The sequence below is a fragment of the Salmo trutta genome, chromosome 20 (assembly GCF_901001165.1).
Source record: "Salmo trutta chromosome 20, fSalTru1.1, whole genome shotgun sequence".
In the NCBI taxonomy this organism is placed as follows: domain Eukaryota; kingdom Metazoa; phylum Chordata; class Actinopteri; order Salmoniformes; family Salmonidae; genus Salmo; species Salmo trutta.
Window position 1 is genome coordinate 24,964,466 of NC_042976.1, and position 17,831 is coordinate 24,982,296.

The 17,831-nt window shown below is 40.2% G+C and overlaps 1 protein-coding gene across 6 annotated transcripts in view; it reads left to right on the forward strand.

Moving 5' to 3' along the window:
- Window positions 1–17,654, forward strand: part of LOC115155749 (M-phase phosphoprotein 8) — a 41,773-nt gene extending 24,119 nt beyond the window's left edge. For 3 of the 6 annotated variants that reach the window (XM_029702664.1, XM_029702666.1, XM_029702668.1), the window contains 2 exons: window positions 1,163–3,380; window positions 3,620–6,318. In XM_029702664.1, the coding sequence (XP_029558524.1) occupies window positions 1,163–3,380; window positions 3,620–4,977 (3,576 nt within the window). In that variant the 3' untranslated portion in view covers window positions 4,978–6,318. Of the gene's footprint in view, window positions 1–1,162; window positions 3,590–3,619; window positions 6,319–10,564; window positions 10,706–10,836; window positions 10,924–11,125; window positions 11,281–13,815; window positions 13,974–14,094; window positions 14,214–14,334; window positions 14,419–14,591 lie in introns of those variants that run through there. The other 3 variants (XR_003868122.1, XM_029702669.1, XM_029702667.1) reach the window with 3 other exon arrangements.
- Window positions 17,655–17,831: the final 177 nt, after the last annotated feature.

Consider the following 17,831-nt stretch of genomic DNA (forward strand, 5'->3'; position numbering starts at 1 on the left):
CAGTCAATCATTACAATACTGGTAACACATTTCAGCTTTTGCCATACCGTTGTCTTTGTGTACAATATAAATAATATTAATAGATCAAAGCCTTTGTTCACCGTTTTAACAAACTACTGCCATAAGCATGTATTCCGTGGAAAAGCCTTTCTTTACCGTTTAAAATGTACCACTGTTTAACATCTACCATTTTAACAAAATATTTATTTACAAATGACAGGTTACTAATACTTGCCCAGTTACAGTATGCTTTTGTTTGGGTTGTTAAATATAGTCTTCTTTACTTGATGTGCAATTATAAGGACACAATAGTATTATTACGGTCCAATCAGTGTTTTTAAGGACACTTTCATATAAATGTAGTACCCTACTGCTTTTAAGAGAATGGAAAGAATTATATTTGTAGAACTTACTGTTGCAACTGGTACCTGTTGGGCAAGTACCAGAATGAAGTTGATGCTGGGTTTGTTTTTCATCTTCATAGGCTTCCAAACGCTTTAGGATCTTATTCCGGTCTTTTTTGTGAAAACACGTAAATCACCCACCATTTGCATGCATGTAACAAAATACAGAATATATGGAGGATTAGAAACAAAGTCACTGGCCAAATGTAGGCCTAGCTGCATGGCATTTTTTTTCCTGTACCTTCCTGGTCTCCATGCAGCATCTCATCCAACATCACAATATTAATTCCTCGTCAGACATATTTACAATGTGAAAAAGGTGTAGTTCGCTGCTTAATACAATAAAGCCATAAACTGTTCCTTGAATGAGTCACATGTGGTTTTTATTATGGAAGAATTCAAAGTCTACATGGTTCGCTTGACTGTGATTGAAGTTTGAGAGCATTGTTGAGGTGCTCCTAGGCAATCATTTGAATGACTCACAATGTGTACCGCACATGTGTTTTCAATGAGCAATACTATGTGGTTTTCACTATTTAGATTTATCTGCGTATGAAACAGGTCAGAGGACCCCAGATGTCTAGTATGATAGTGTAGTTAACCAAATTTCTCTTTGCCACAAGTTAAATACTGACTTGCAACAGCTTTGAAGCTACTTGTGCTTTTTTCCCCCAAGTTTTACGTCCCACTTTTCATACATTTTAAACAAAATGCATCATAAGGTCTTATGAATCTTACGTTTACTTGTTCTTTTACAGGCATGCACTGTTGAACAGAAGAGTTTAAGTGGCAAAGAGAAGCATTTAAATGACGAAAAGAAGAGTTTAAGTGATAATGAAGAGAGGCTTTTATGTGCAGCAGATAATCCTCACCGCAGAGGAAATGCTCACCTTGAGAGGAGTCCTCTATACAAAGGGAATCGTTTACACAAGCAAGAGAATCCTTCAAACAATGAAGAGAAGACTTCATGTGATGTGGTGAAGACTTTATGTGACATGGAGAGAGCTTTATGTGACATAAAGAATTGTGCTGAAGAGAGCAGTTCAAGTGACGACGAGAACAGTTCAGGTGATGAGGTAGAAGGACAAAGACTGGATTCAAACGTCCCAAGTGGGTCAGATCCTCTTCCATCTAAAGAAGAACACTCCTGTGATAATAATGTATCTGAGCAGTCCCTTCAAAAAACCTCACAAGCTAAAAAACCTTGCCGCAAAAAAAGTGTGCCACGGAAAGGTACAAGGTCAAACTTACGTTCTAGCACAAAAATGACAGTCAGCACATGTAGTACAACAGATGACGGTAAAAGAAAATGGGACAAAAAGTACTTCTGCCTGTATTGCAATGAACCACACCACAAAATTGCAAGACATTTAGAAAGGATACACGCAGAAGAAGCAGCTGTCGCTCATGCTGTCAGCTTCCCCAAACTCTCCAAAATCAGGTCTCTCTTGCTTGACCAACTCCGTAACAAAGGCAACTATCTACACAACTTGGAAGTTCTTCAAAGTGGAGATGGAGAAATTGTCACAAAGAAAAGACCCTCTTACAATGGTGTTTCTGTGCGTGACTACCTGCCCTGCCAACACTGCTTAGCTTTTTTCAACAAAATAGATTTATGGAAGCATGAGGGCTCATGTAAAGCCAGAAAAGGACAAGATGAAAAGAGGGGAGGAAAAAGAGTGCGGGTCCAGGCTGCGTCCTCTCGACTTCTTCCATTGCCTGTCTACTCTACTGGAGGATGTGAAGAAATAATACACAATATGAATCAAGATGACATTCAATGCCACATCAAAAATGATCCCCTGATATGTAAATATGGCAATGCACTATCTGCAAAGCATTGCCATGCCAAGTCACAGTTTACTTACATTAGTTCAAAAATGAGGGAATTGGCTAGATTTGTACTTACTGTAAATGAGATGGACTGTGGTGTCCAATATCTGCATGAAGTATGTGTACCATCCAAATTTAAATTGGCTGTTCATGCTGCCAGGAAAATGAGTGGTCATGACCCTACCTCTGACAGGTATAAGACCCCATCTCTTGCTTTAAAGATTGGCTATTCCTTGAAAAGAGCTACTGAAATAGCTTTTGGGGAGAGTCGTATGACAGAGGACCGTGAGGCAGAGGAACAAGCCAAAAGGTTCATTGAGCTGCTTGAAAACAATTGGAATAACTGTTTTTCCGGTCTGTCCCTGAGCGATGTCCCTCAGTGTGATGAAGTTGATGTGTCTTCACTTACTGAGGATTTGATTAAACTTCAGAAGTTTCTCAAGGTTGCAGAGGACACAGCAAAGAAAGAATTGCTTGAGAGCCCCACCAACGCTGTCTGGAAAAAGCTCAATGAAACTCTTCTTGCCGAAATAGCTCTCTTCAACAGAAAAAGGACAGGAGAGGTTGCGAAAATGCTGTTGGAAACATACACAAACAGAAAGAAAGCTCCAGCTAGTGCAGACATTTTCAATAGCCTCTCAAGGCTGGAGCAGGAGCTTGGTGACGACAAGCTAACCAGGGTGGAAATAGAAGGCAAAAATGGTAGAACAATGCCAGTCCTACTAACGGCGAGGATGATCTCATCTCTTGAGATCCTAATTGCAAACAGAGACAAAGTTGGTGTGTCAAAGGACAACCCTTATGTCTTCGCACGGAGCCCAGATGCAGCAAGCTACGTCAGAGGGTCCGACTGTCTGAGGAAATTTGCACGTGCGTGTAATGCAAAGAATCCTGAAAGTCTGATCCATGCGACAGTGAGGAAAGAGGTTGCTATCCATTGCCAAATACTGAACTTAAATGAAAGTGAATTGGATCAGGTGGCAAAATTATTGGGACATGACACCCAGGTCCACAAAGAGTACTACAGACTCTCTGAAAACGCAGCACATCTAGCAGAAATCAGCAAATTGCTGCTTGCAATGGATCAGGTTCCAGTTGTAATTCCAGGGCCATCTGAGGAAAGGATTGTTTCACCTACATATGGTGAGTATCAGTTGCTTTGGAGAGTATTTGGACAACATTTTCATTTTGTTTCAAGGGTTAAATGTTCAGTGGAAAAATACCAATTAAAGTTGTTTTGTGCCATTTTCCATTTTTGCTAGATCTACGTTTTTCAGAAGCTTGCAACTTATTACACTGTAGTATTTTCTCTGTTCCTCTAAACAATATATAATAATGGCACATTCATGAATCCTTTTCTTCTGTATGTATTAATTTCATAGGGACATATCCAGCAGGGACAGATTCTGCGAGGGCGTATCCTTCTGGCACATATCCCACTGGGTCATCATATCCTACAGGGACATATTCAGCAAAGTCATATACTGTAGGGTCACAGCCTTCAAGGTCATATCATGCTGGGACATATCCTTCGAAGTCATATCCTTCAGGATCACATTCTCCGAGGTCATATTCTGCGGGGACAGATTCTGCGAGGGCATATCCTACCGGAATAAATCCTGCTAGTTCATATCCTACTGTGACACATCCTGCAGGGACCTATCGAGTAGGTTCGTATGCTTCAGGGACATACCTAGCAGAGACGCATGATGCAAGGTCATGTACTGAAAAAACACAACTTGCAAATGCATGTCCTGCAAGTCCTTATGACCTCTCATCTCCTGCTAGATCATATTCTTCAGGGATGAATCCTGTGAGGACATATCCTGCGGTGACACAACTTTCGACGTCATATCCTGCTGGAACATATGCTGCGCAGACACTTCCAGCTCAAACGCTTCCAGCACGTACAGTTATTACTCAGACACTTCCTGCCCAGACTCTTCCAACACAGACACTTCCTGTCGGGGCAGTGCCTGCGGGTGCAGTTCTTTTGGGGACAGGTTCTGTGGGGACAGGTAAGTCGGGCACAGTGTGGAAACAGAGGCCATGGAGTGATACAGCTAAGGCTGCGGTGAACCGTCAGATGGGACACTTCATCTCAATGATGGAGGTTCCAGGTAAACGGGACTGTGAAGTTTGCCTGCACAATGAACCAGCTCTAAGAGACAGGACATGGAGGGACATAAAAAACTATGTGCACAACACAGTAAAATCTATAAAACGGAAGAATGGCCTTACAAGAGTGGACCCCACAAAACAGACAAAGAAAGGATCGGCAAAGAAAGAAAAAGAAACAATAGAAGCTAAGAGTGCTAAGGACTGGGTTGGTGGAACAATGACAGTACCTGAACAGGGTCAAGAGGAGGGCCTAGAGGCAGGTCCTGTGGCAACACCAAGGAAACCAAAGATATGGAGTAATGAGGCTCAGGCTGCGGTGAGGCGACAGCTAGGAGACTTCACTAAACTGATGAAGATTCCAGGTAAAAAGGAATGTGATGCATGTATTGCAGCTGAACCAGCTCTACAAGGCAGGACATGGAAAGATGTAAAAAACTATGTGCATAACACATTAAAGACTATGTGTAGGAGGCATAGTTCAGGCAAACAAAACATGGACCATGAAAAACCAAGTCCATGGACACAAAATCCAGGGGTGCAACAGAATCCAGGGGTGCATCAGAAATCAGGGGTGCCGTTGGGACTTCCAGAAGAGCCTCCTGTTTATCTGTCCTTGTGATTACCTTGAACCTCCCAGGGTTCAAAGTAAGCAAGGATGGAGAAAGGAGAAAATTATTGCTTTTGATTTAATCTGACCATCCTGGCTCACTCTGATCTCACTTTATGACATAAAGCAAGAATTAAGTAGAATTTTAACCATACCACTACCTACTTTATTCATTGAAGTATCTGTAGCAACTACATAGTGACATTATGCATGAAAACTTGTTTAGTCGATAAGGGAATTTTCAGAACTTCTTTTGAATTGTAAATGTTCTTGGCACAGTGTATTATGTGACGCCAAAACTCAGTCCTTTGGTAAAGGTCACACATTTGCAACCATGGCGAGAGGAGGCAAGTAAAGGTGGACTCATACCTTTTTAGTTTATTTAACAATTCCAATGGTCCTTTATATAAAGCCTGTCAAACTGAATCTTCTGGGTCAGCAACAGCAACAAGGCTCATGGACGCACATTCGGAATAAAAACACACCCCATGTTTCCGTAAGACCCATGTTGCATAAAAATGCCCAAGATAACTGACTGAAATATATGCTCCACATGCATAGATAACATGTACCAAGTACAGTGAATGTTTTGTTTTCTTCATAGAAGGAAAAAGTAGTGCAAACCAAGACAGTTAAACTGATGACCATACTTTTTTGATCACATTACTGTTATCCTTTACTTTCACCAAATGGATCTGGATCCAGATGTATAAAATCTTTTATGTGTATTCTTGCCTGTACCGTTGTATGTGTAGCTAATGTATATGTGTAGGTTAGGTTTTGAGTTAAAGCAACTGACCAGCATACCTGGGAACTTAGCAGGTTATTTTTAGTAGAAGTACAATATGAATGGGTTTCATGGCTCCAGACTGACCATTTAGTCGCATTTTGCAACCATTTGACTTGGCTGTGCGAGAAAAAAAAACATGATCGCATCAGTGCGAGCTGCACATTCTACATTGTCACCTCACTCAAACCTTACTATTTTTTGGGGCAGCCAAAACCATGATTTGGTCAAACCGTAAAGAGCAATATCCTCATGATTCCTGTAACGTAAACGTCTGTCCCTCTGCCTATTTTGCTGGGGACTGCTGATGTGATGAGCAAACGGCTCTCCTCTCTGGGAGAAAAAGATTGTTTCTCATTGTATAACATTTCAAAATGCAATTGCGATAAAAACACAGCATTGGAAGCAACTACCGTAGTCCCTGTCTGTAGGTATCATTTTTATTTCTCAATATTGAGCTCTGGGGCAACTATTTTACAAGCAAGCGATTTGATATGGCTTTGCGATACGGAGCGGTGCACAAAATGAACATTGGTTATTGCGATTTTTTTATTTAACTAGGCAAGTCAGTTAAGAACAAATTCTTATTTACAATGATGGCCAACCCCGGACGACGCTGGGCCAATTGTGTGCCGCCCAATGGACTCCCAATCACGGCCGGATGTGATACAGCCTGGATTTGAACCAGGGTGTCTGTAGTGACGCCTCTTGCACTGAGATGCAGTGCCTTAGACCGCTGCGCCACTCGGGAGCCCAGTATTCAGACCCCTTGACTTTTTCCCTATTTTGTTACGTTACAACCTTTTTCTAAAGTGGATGAAATGAAACATTTTCCTCATCAATCTACATACAATACCCCATAATGACAAAGCAAAAACTGTTTTTTAGAAATGTTTTTAAATGGAAGAAAAAACAGGAATACCTTATTTACGTCCTCAGACCCTTTGCTATGAGATTCGAAATTGAGCTCAGGTGCATCCTGTTTCCATTGATCATCCTTGATGTTTCTACAACTTTATTGGAGTCCACCTATGGTAAATTCAATTGATTGGACATGATTTGGAAAGGCACACACCTGTCTATAATATGGTCCCACAGTTGAAAGTTCATGTTGGAGTGTTGCCTTTCCAAATCATGTGTTCTTGGGGACCTTCAATGCTGCAGACATTTTTTGGTACCCTATCCCAGATCTGTGCCCCGACACAATTCTGTCTCGGAGCTCTACAGACAATTCCTTCGGCCTCTTGGTTTTTGCTCTGACATGCACTGTCAACTGTTGTAGAAACATCTTGAGGATGATCAATGGAAACAGGATACACCTGTGCTCAATTTCGTGTCTCATAGCAAAGGGTCTGAATACTTATGTAAAGGTATTTCTGTTTTTATTTTTAATACATTTACTAACATTTCTAAAAATCTGTTTTCACAATTTTCACTATGGAGTATTGTGTATTGCTGAGTTAAAATGTTTTCATCATTTTTAAAATAAGGCTGTAACGTAACAAAATATGGAAAAAGTCAAGGGCCCTGAGTACTTTCCAAATGGACTGTATATCTTGAATAGCATCTCTGTAGTCTATTACACGTCTTAATAAAACACTATGGCTGACTTTATAAAAATGCAGTTTTTGGGGGGTGAGACCAAATTATGGGCTGGTGCCACCAACTGAAAAATTTAGTGGCACCAGTGCCACCAGTGGACAAATGTTAGTCTGAAGCCTGGGGTTTACGTACTACATTTGTGCCCAGCTAAAAGAGTATGGTTTGCACTGCTTAAAATCCACCAAATACGTAATGAATGTTTCTTTGGCTGTTCTAGAATTAGTATCTTCAGATGAAGACCCAGAACACCAGCTCCTTTTGAAAATGTTTAAGTATTATAAATTAGTTATAAATACATGGCACATACACTATCCACATTCAATTGCTTTTGAAGCATGGTTGAGTTTATCATGGATATTTTACTCATGTCATTAACGTTAGCTAGTATTCCTAGCTACCGATATGTATCAGTAGTTGTTTTTATATGTACTGAACAAAGGTATAAATGCAACATGCAACAATTTCAAATATTTTTCAGAGTTATAGTTCATAAAAGGAAATCATTTTATTGAAGTAAATTCATTCGGCCCTTATCTATGGATTTCACATGACTGGGAATACAGATCTGCATCTGTTGGTCACAGATACCTTAAAGAATAGTAGGGGCGTGGATCAGAAAACCAGTCAGTATCTGGTTTGACCACCATTTGCCTCATGCAGTGTGATACATCTCCTTCGCATACAGTTGATCAGGCTGTTGATTATGGTCTGTGGAATGTGTCCCACTCCTCTTCAATGACTGTACGAAGTTGCTGTATATTGGCGGGAACTGGAACACGCTGTCGTACACGTCAATCCAGAGCATCCTAAACATGCTCAGTTGGAGACATGTCTCAGTATGCAGACCATGGAGGAGCTGGGACATTTTTAGCTTCCAGGAATTGTGTACAGATCCTTGCGACATGGGGCCGTTCATTATCATGCTGAGACTTGAGGTAATGGCGGCGGATGAATGACACGACAATGGGCCTCAGGATCTCGTCAAGGTATCTCTATGCATTTAAATTGCCATCGATAAAATGCAATTTTGTTCGTTGTCCGTAGCTTATTCCTGCCCATACCATAACCCCCCACCATCACCATGGGGCACACTGTTCACAACATTGACATCAGCAAACTGCTCGCGCATACGACGCCATACATGTGGTTTGCGGTTGTGAGGCCGGTTTGATGTTCTGTCAAATTCTCTAAAATGACAATGGATGCGGATTATGGTAGAGAAATAAATGTTTTATTCTGTCAACAGCTCTGGTGGACATTCCTGCAGTCAACATACCAATTGCACGCTCCCTCAAAACTTAATCTGTGACATTGTGTTGTGAAACAAAACTCTACATTTTAGTGGTCTTTTATTGTCCCCAGCACAAGGTGCACCTGTGTAATGATCATGCTATTTAATCAGATTCTTGATGTGCCACACCTGTCAGCTGCATGGATTATCTTGGTAAAGGACAAAATGCTCACAAACCGGGATTTAAACACATTTCTGCACAATATTGGAGAGAAATAAGCTTTTTGTGCGTATTGAAAATGTCAGGGTTCTTTTATTTCAACTCATGAAACATGGGACCAACAACTTCATGTTTATATTTTTGGTCAGTTTATATTTTTTCCAACAATTGGGTTTTATCAGTCATTTCAATCTTCCTTGTTTTTGTGTATATTTGCGTCTAGATGTCATTTATGTTCTTTACTAAGCCAGATTCTATCTGCATGACCCAGTGAGCCATCCCAGTCCTGGCGAATTGCTTTGGTCAAAGGGCACTGTTGATGAGGCTTGCCAGGTGGTCAGAGTTTGCGCTTGAGGACCATTTGAAAGGTTCTGAAAGGGAAAAATCTGTGCACCAGGCAAGGTCAGTGACAGATCCTAGCAAAGGGCCCAGTTATGACTGAAGTTAGTTGACTTTTCATCCAATTTGAGGCAGTTTTCGGTTCTCCAATCCACTCAGTTACAATTGATAAGTAACTGAAATGTACTTTGTGGAAACGGTTCATTCATTCTGCATGTGGAATTGGTTTCAGAGAATCACTCAACCTATTCCTCTTGTACTAAATTTGATGTGGTTAATTAGGCTTTAGCTGTCCATCTACTTGTTTTATTACTTCTTGTCAAACGATAAACCTTTCAACGGTTTATATTAATGTTGCTATTATTCACTACTGTCTTAACCATATTGATTTCACAGCAGTTTTAAGTTCCTCAACACTAATTTAAACAGACTAAGTTGTATAGGGTTTGATAGCTGTTGCTTCTCTTATTTAATCCACTTGACTAGTAATATTATTATGTTATTTCATTACTATTGAAAGTGCTTCTTATTGGACCAAGGTTCATGGAAGAATCATGTAAATAAATTGCTTAGTTTAGTTATCAGTTCATGTTATAACTGCAACAGCTCTGTTAGGTGTTAACTGAGAAAAAGAAACAGGGGTTTCATCCACAGCCCACTATTTACTGTCTAAAGATGTTTCAATTGTGTGATTTTTTTTTTTTCACCAACATGTATTTGTTATCAAGCTGCCTTTCGTTACCCCCTTGTGCTCATTGTGTGTACTCTAAGATACTATATTTGCTTGGTTAATAAATTGTTACTTGACGTAAACTTATTAAGCTGCAGGACATGTTCTTTCAGTTCTCAGAATATTCGTAGAGCCTACTTGTCCATTAGTCTTCCAACAGGGATTTAGAATTTTACCATTAACAATTATGGAAAACCGCTTTAAGATTTGATGATGTTTTTATGAACTTAAAACCCTTTTGGATGAAAAGACAACACCCTAGGTAAGTCGATATGCTTAAAGTAAAAGTTTGCTTTTTTTATAACCAAATCTCTTGTTTTTTTTATGTAAATAAAATGTTATAGAAGGATTGACACTTTTGCAATTTTTTCATTTTTTTTTATTTTTTACTTGTTTTTGAGAGACCTACTCCAACCAACAATTCACTTCCTCATCCTTGTAAAATTTAAATTAAAAAAAGTCTGTACCCTTCTATAACGTGCCATTTATGTCAAAGATAGAGATTTGGTTGTAAAAAAAGCAAAATTCTCCTTTAACTTTCAATAAAGTGAACTCCCTTAATTCTTTAAACAATTACACAGATACATTTGGATTGCTGCCCCCCTCCCCATAGTATTTGCTACCAGAGGCTTTGGTCCTCAGTAATGAAGGAGTCTATGTGTGTGTTTGTGTGTCTGTTGCCTCCCACAGGACTCCAGCGGTATGTCCCTGAGTATGTTGGCAGCAGCAGGGGGACAGGATGACATCCTGAGGCTGCTGATAAAGAAGGGGGTGAAGGGGAACGGACGGCAGAAGAACGGCACCACTGCCCTGATGCACGCTGCAGAGAAGGTAACACAGGACAGACTGGTTTAAACCACCTTATTACACACGTATACATTCCCCTGGTTTGTATGTTAAATGTCTGTTCTGCAATGTTTAATTACTAACTTAACCCTCTATCCTTTCATTTATCATTTCAGAACTTCCTGACCACAGTTGCTATCCTCCTGGAGGCAGGGTCCTACGTCAACGCTCAGACACTGGGAGGAGAGACGGCTCTGATGAAGGTACGGGGGAGGAGAGAAAATAAGGGGAAAATGGGGGAGGTGAAGATAAATGCTGTGTTTTAATTAGAACGCAAACATCACCCCTAAAGCACAGAGATGAACCTTGTCAATGACCCCTTTTTGTGAATAGCCTCATCTCTGCTAAAGTCGTATGTGACAGACTTATCGCTATAGTTCATTACCAGTAGCCTTGGTTCTGTAGGCATGCAAGAGGGGTAATGCTGATGTGGTGCGCCTCCTACTGGAGTACGGAGCCGACTGCAACATCCTGTCCAAACACAAGAATACGGCCATGCACTTTGCCAAGGTCAGCAACAACCTGCTGGTGTATGACCTCATCGAGGACCACATCAACATGTGAGTGTTTTGCTGCCATGTCACACACACACACACACACACACACACACTCTCACTCGCTTTTTGTAAACATATATGAATTGGTTTGTATAAGTAAAGGTATATACAGCTAACTGACAAAATGAAGGAAAGGCCAACATTGTGTCTTAATAGGGCTTTGGTCCACCACATGCTAGAACAGCTTCAATGCACCTTTGCATAGATTCTACAACTGTCTAAAAAACTGTTGCTGGCCAAAATGACAGTGAGAAAAAAAATCCCATTGCAAAATAATGCTTTTTATTTATTGATGGAAATACCAGTTGATGTAACTATAGTTAACCATCATGCTTATTGGTGTATAGGTTAATTTGCATAATTTAGTGGAATTAAATTGGCCTGTGTATTTTCATTAGTCGTCAAGTACCTTAGTTGTATGGAATAAATATCACAGGCACACAGCATACAGAACCTTTTTTTTTACCGGGATTTCTCCTGCAGCTCCTCAGCTGGTTGCTGCTGGAGAAAACGTGCTTTTATAGGCCCATTCATAGCGCAACAATTGTAAATGCAATTGCGTGTTAAAAACAGTTTTGTTGCACGATTAAAAGGAGCTAGTATTTTTAGTTCTCAACCTGTTTTTGATTACGTGCTTCCCATTCACAATTCAAGTACAGGCAACAGATTTGTCACCCACCACTTTACAATGTGAGCTGGAGGCTGTATGCATTTTGAAAAACATATTTCATTGTTTAAAACCTGAATGTTTTATTTCATATTATGAGGCATGTCTTACCTTGCATCAGTCAGTAGCCTATAGGCAAAATCCGACCATGGAAATGTGGAGGCAATTATTTTATAAAGACTTCATAGGCAGCGCGCGAGTTTCAAGTTTCGGGAAGGTTACAATTTATCCTACCATTTACACCGTTCTGCGTGTCAGTTGTGATTTTCGTGAAACAGTTTATTTTCAATAATAACATTTTTGTTTCTCAAAATCATTGTCACATGGTTAATCATAAAAATCTGAATTCATATAATAAACATCTTAAAGTTAAAAGTGAAATAATGTGAGGTCACCAGCCTCTGCCATTTGGATACATTGATACACCGTGATCCATTGGCGGCTAAAGAAATTAGCGCATGGAACTCATAGCCTACAGGCAAATGCAGCAGTAGGACTATAACTTCCATTGCTCTTGCACACCGAGGAATAGTGATTATCGAGGGGAAGATTGTTGTAAAGATTTTTCAAGTAGCTTACTGTGAGGTACTATAGTTTTAAAATATCATTCACAATGATGTTAAACATTTTCCTACATTTCAGCGCAGCAGGCCAAGTACTTCTAAGCGTGCTCAGGCGCGCGCGCTCCCTCAACATTATCAGGCCAGAGAAAGCAGACACATGTTCAATGCTCACATGAAGTGCTCATTGCTCACATGATGTACTCGAAACAAAAGACAATGAAAAAATGTACAAATCTCGTAAATAATGGTTATGAAATGAACCAAAACTTGTCCCACAAGTGTAGCATGTTTGAACTCTGCAAACAACGTTTCCACTCTGAGAATGAGAAATTAATTTAACCTAATTACGGGGATTGACGGTACATTTACTACTGGTGACATATGTAATGGGGAATTTAATTTTAATTTTAATCAAAGGGCAAACAATTCACAAAATTAAACAGTGAATGTGCAAGAATTGTCAGGAGAAAGTTGAGCCATTCTGGAGAGAGACTCACCCATGTCTTCACCACACACCCCTTCCTCTCAAAATGTTTCATTATATTCAAGATGCAGCGCGCTGCCCAAATTGCAGCTTCCCTATGAGCTTGTGATTTGAAACAATCCACAGCTAATGATCCTCCGCTGTTCTGTGGCTAAGTCATGCTTTCTGGTGAAGTATATAATATAATGAAACATTTTCGGTTACTAGTCCAACACTCTAACCACTAGGCTACCTGCCGCCCTCCTGTTCTATTGGTTTTCATATCAACTTTCTTTCGTTGTCCAGAAGCCAAAAGCATAATCGTAGTCATTAATGGTGGAAAACGCTGTCTCAGTTGCCGCTCCAGAATAAGTGTTCAATTGGGTTGAGATGTGGTGACTGAGATGGCCATGGCATATGGTTTAAATCATTTTCATTGTTTCCACTCATACCTTGTGGATGGAGGCATTGTCATCCTATGGGGGCATCGCCATGGTAGCCAAAATAATGACCTGCCCAGCATTTTTACACATGACCCTAAGCATTATGGGATGAAAATTGCTTAATTAACTCAGGAACCACACGTGTGTGTGTGTGTGTGTGTGTGTGTGTGTGTGTGTGTGTGTGTGTGTGTGTGTGTGTGGAAGCACCTGCTTTCAATATACTTTGTGTCCCTCGTTTACTCAAGTGTTTCTATAATTTTGGCAGTTACCTGCATGTAACGGAGTTAAGATCCTGTACTGTATCCTCAAATACTGGCAAAACAGTGATGCCAGTTACACACACAAATATAAATATTTTTTTCTTTCTCTCACACATTCTCTCCCTCAAACACACACACTCAGGTTGTCAAATGTGGCAGAGGACACTATCCGGGCGTACTTTGAGACTCGGCTGGCCCTGCTGGAGCCAGTGTTCCCTCTGGCCTGTCACAGACTGTGTGAGGGACCAGACTTCTCCCTGGAGTTTGCCTACAAACTATCGCCTCACACACCTGGAGAGGGTAGGATACACGCACAAACAGTGCAAATCCCCTCCACACACTCTGTCTGGGTAGTGTTTAGGGAAAGCATTTCATCCCAACTAAATCTGTGTCTCTCCTTCTCCTCCCTCTTTCCATCCAGGCATCCTGCTCTTCATCTTCCATGCTAACTTCCTGAGTGAGATCACAGCCAGGCTGTGTGGGCCCTGCAGCGTCCACGCAGTGGTACTCAACGACAAGTTCCAGCTGCCTATTTTCCTGGTAAGTGTCACTCTGATCAGGAATACTCCAGGTCTACAGATTTGGAGTAAAGGGCTGGTTTTCTGTTCTACCTGGAAGGTGACTGAGTCAGGTCTTTTCCTCTTTCAATTACACCCCACAGGATAGTCACTTCATCTACTCATTCAGCCCAGTGCCAGGCATCAACAAACTCTTCATTCGCCTGGCAGAGTCACCTACAGCCAAGGTACACACACACACACACACACACACACACACACACACACACCCACCAGCAGAGTAACCTATGGCCACGGTGAGAGGGGCTCTAGGCCTAGTTACTGTAAAATACTTTTGACAAGTTGTTGATCAATTACATTTTATCAATACATTTGATTGATGGACTCTTTCTCTCCCCAGGTGAAGCTTCTCATCTGTGCATTCCGTGTTCAGCTACAGTGATACGTAGCACCTGCCCAGTTCAGAGTTCGCAAGCTGTCTGGACCCAAAGCACAGCATGGAAGATTGAGCATGAATCTTGTGTGTGTGTATGTATGCAATCTCACAACATGGAGAACAGTTTGAGCCACTCCAGGCTACCTTCAGATAAAGTTGTTGGACATTCAGCATCCACCCAGAGTTTGAGAGACTGTCTCTCTGGCATAGGATTAAAGGACAAGAACAGCATCTCAACCCTGTCCAATCATGTCTATTTATGTGTGTGCAATTAATAGTCTAACAGAAGTGTGTGTGTGTGTGTGTGTGTGTGTGTGTGTGTGTGTGTGTGTGTGTGTGTGTGTGTGTTTAAGGGGACAATATCCTGGTGTTTTATTTGGGACCTGGGCGCTCTTGATGGCATCACAGGCAAGGAGTGAATGAAGATACTTTGGACCAAGTTAATGCTTTGCTCAATTATACCATTTTAGACCTTTTTATATTTTTGAATTGAAGAATTTTTCATTTTGCCTTTCTGGAGTTGTCTATATTTTATGGTCTGTACATACACGTGTGGGGTGTCATACATTTGAATGATTATTGTTAATTTAGGCACCTTTACCACTGTTGGAGTGGGTTAAATTCTAGCATGTACAGTGCAAGACACTTCAGATGTTAATTTACTAAAGGTCTAACATGACTCCTTAAGTGTTGAATCCTGTTTCTTGGGATTAGAGGAAACACATTCTGATGAATTCTTTAGTCTAGAACTACATGAGAGCTTTCTAGAATGCATGGTTTTAACTACTTGAGCAAAATCCAGATCACTTGTAGTTGAAGTTGTTGCAATGACGATAATGCAGAGCACATCATGGCCATGCCATGCCATTGTAGACGTATGATAAATATAGTATAAACATCTATTGTAATATGAATAGGAATTGCCGTCCTTGTTTTTATAAGATGTTGGAATTAATTTGAGGATTCCTTCTGCCTTAATAGCCACATCATTGAAATCATTTCCCCTTTTTTGTCAACTGCTGTGCAAACTGTGGCAACAAAGTAAAAGGGGGTATAATTCACAAAAGGATAAACATCTCTGTAGTTTTTTCTATAGATTTGTCAATTTTCTTTATGTAATTTAATTACGTTACTGGTCTGTCAACATTTTTCTGACATTGTCTTTGTTTGTCTAATGTTGATACATTCAGTTTTACTTCAAACACTGCCATTTTACAAGAATCTCCATATGAACTCTATAACCCATCCTGGTTACAAGTACCCAAGAACCCTGGCTAACACACACACACACATCTGCTAGTTGGTGTAGTGTCAGTGAGTAGATCAGGAACAGGTTCCAACATTAATTATGCTTAAGACTAGGCTTAGTTCAATAAAATAGTGAGATTTTATTTCTGTCTATGGTGTCTACCGGCATGTTATCGCTGACATCTGACACCACGAGTCTGTCTCTATGATAAATGAAGTGTACATATATTTTCATATCATATTCATAAATGACTGTAAACAGAATGGCAATTTAAGGTATTTTGTTGAAGATGTTGCAAATTCAGCCAACTACCAGCTGTCAGACAAACGGAACAAGAATGTTCTTTATTTCCTGAATGTCAAGTCGCCAATGGAAAGTCCCTAACATGAGAACAATAGTTTCTGTTTACCTCACACAAGGGAAAGCTCATACCATTACAAGTACACAGTTTGTATATCTGGTTATCTCAGACCTATGAAATCTCTTCAAGGCCATAATGTATGGTACTGTAGGCATGGAAACAGAAAAGAGTAGTGCCTTAGCAGGGGACATGCTTTTTAGGCACTTTGCTTTTACCAGTATTTCTAGCATTATCCACTAGTGTTGCTGCAGGTAGAAAATCCTATGTTCTTTAATTGACACAAGCTGTCTTCAATCAATGAATTGTTGTGTGTTTGGTGGGGGGGATGGCTAAGGTGGTAAGTGCTATCGGGAATACTTGGGACGTCCCTAATCTTTACCCTTTTTACATTTAAACTTCCAATGGGGTGGGGATGTCCAAAGGATCCCGGATAGCAAGGTTCATGGCCTGAGCCAGTGGAGTCATAGCTCTGTGAATCTTAAAGAGCAACTTCCTATAAAAAATGACTTTTCATTTAGAAAACCACCTATGTGGCATCGTTATGAGTCCTAAACATTTATTCTACTGTCAAAATTGACTACGAAGTGTAAATAAGAGTTTTGGTCTTAGTTAGTCTCGTCCAAAATGGCAGCACAACATAAATTAAGGTTTGGTTTGTTTCAAACATCCCCACAGCTGGCAGCACACAATTAATCATCAATTCGGAGTGCAGCTGCACCCAACCTAGTCGTAATGCCATGGTAAATTTGGGTTGATTTTGAATATCCCTTTGGGGCTAGTTAGGGATTGTCTGTATATTACATAATGTACATGGGACAATATGTTAAAATTCCAATAGCTCCAAATTTCAATCACTTAACCTCAAACCAACTATAAATTGTACATGTACAAATATTGAAAGCATTTAATGAGACGAAAAGGTGTGCCACATGCAAATATTGTCTAATTAACCAGGTTTCCATCCAACCTTTTTAAACTTTACAAATGTTGACAAAACTAAATATGTTAGACAATATGTGATATTTTTGTGTCTGTAAAATTATTTATGCGAGAAATGTAGGTGGAAATGCTTGTATGCGCAAATATCTCAAAAGGTGTTTTTGGGTCAAAAGGTGCACTGGGTCATCATGTACAGCCTTTTATCCGCAACAAGTCAATTTGATGGAAACATCTCTGGTGGGAAAATGTGCATATGTTTTCATGGGGATTTTACAATATTTGTATGAAATTCTGTCCCAGTTGGATGGAAACCGAGCTATTTACACTAACTAGGTTTTCATCCAACATTTTTATGTGAGTTAAGTACATGTCGAATAATAAATGTCAGGACAGGCCTGATGGAAACAGCAATTATGTCTGTAAACTTTCCAAATGTGAGGAAACATTTTTATGTCAGTAAAATGAATTATGTGAGAAATGTCAGTGGTAATGCTTTTAATGCGCAAATATATTGATATAATAACCATCATGTTGAAGTAAACTTGGGGTCACATGATGACGTGTGGTCTTCACCCTACGACATGTTTACATTTACGTCATGTAGCAGACACTCTTATCCAGGAGAAATTAGGGTTAAGTGTCTTGCTCAAGGGCA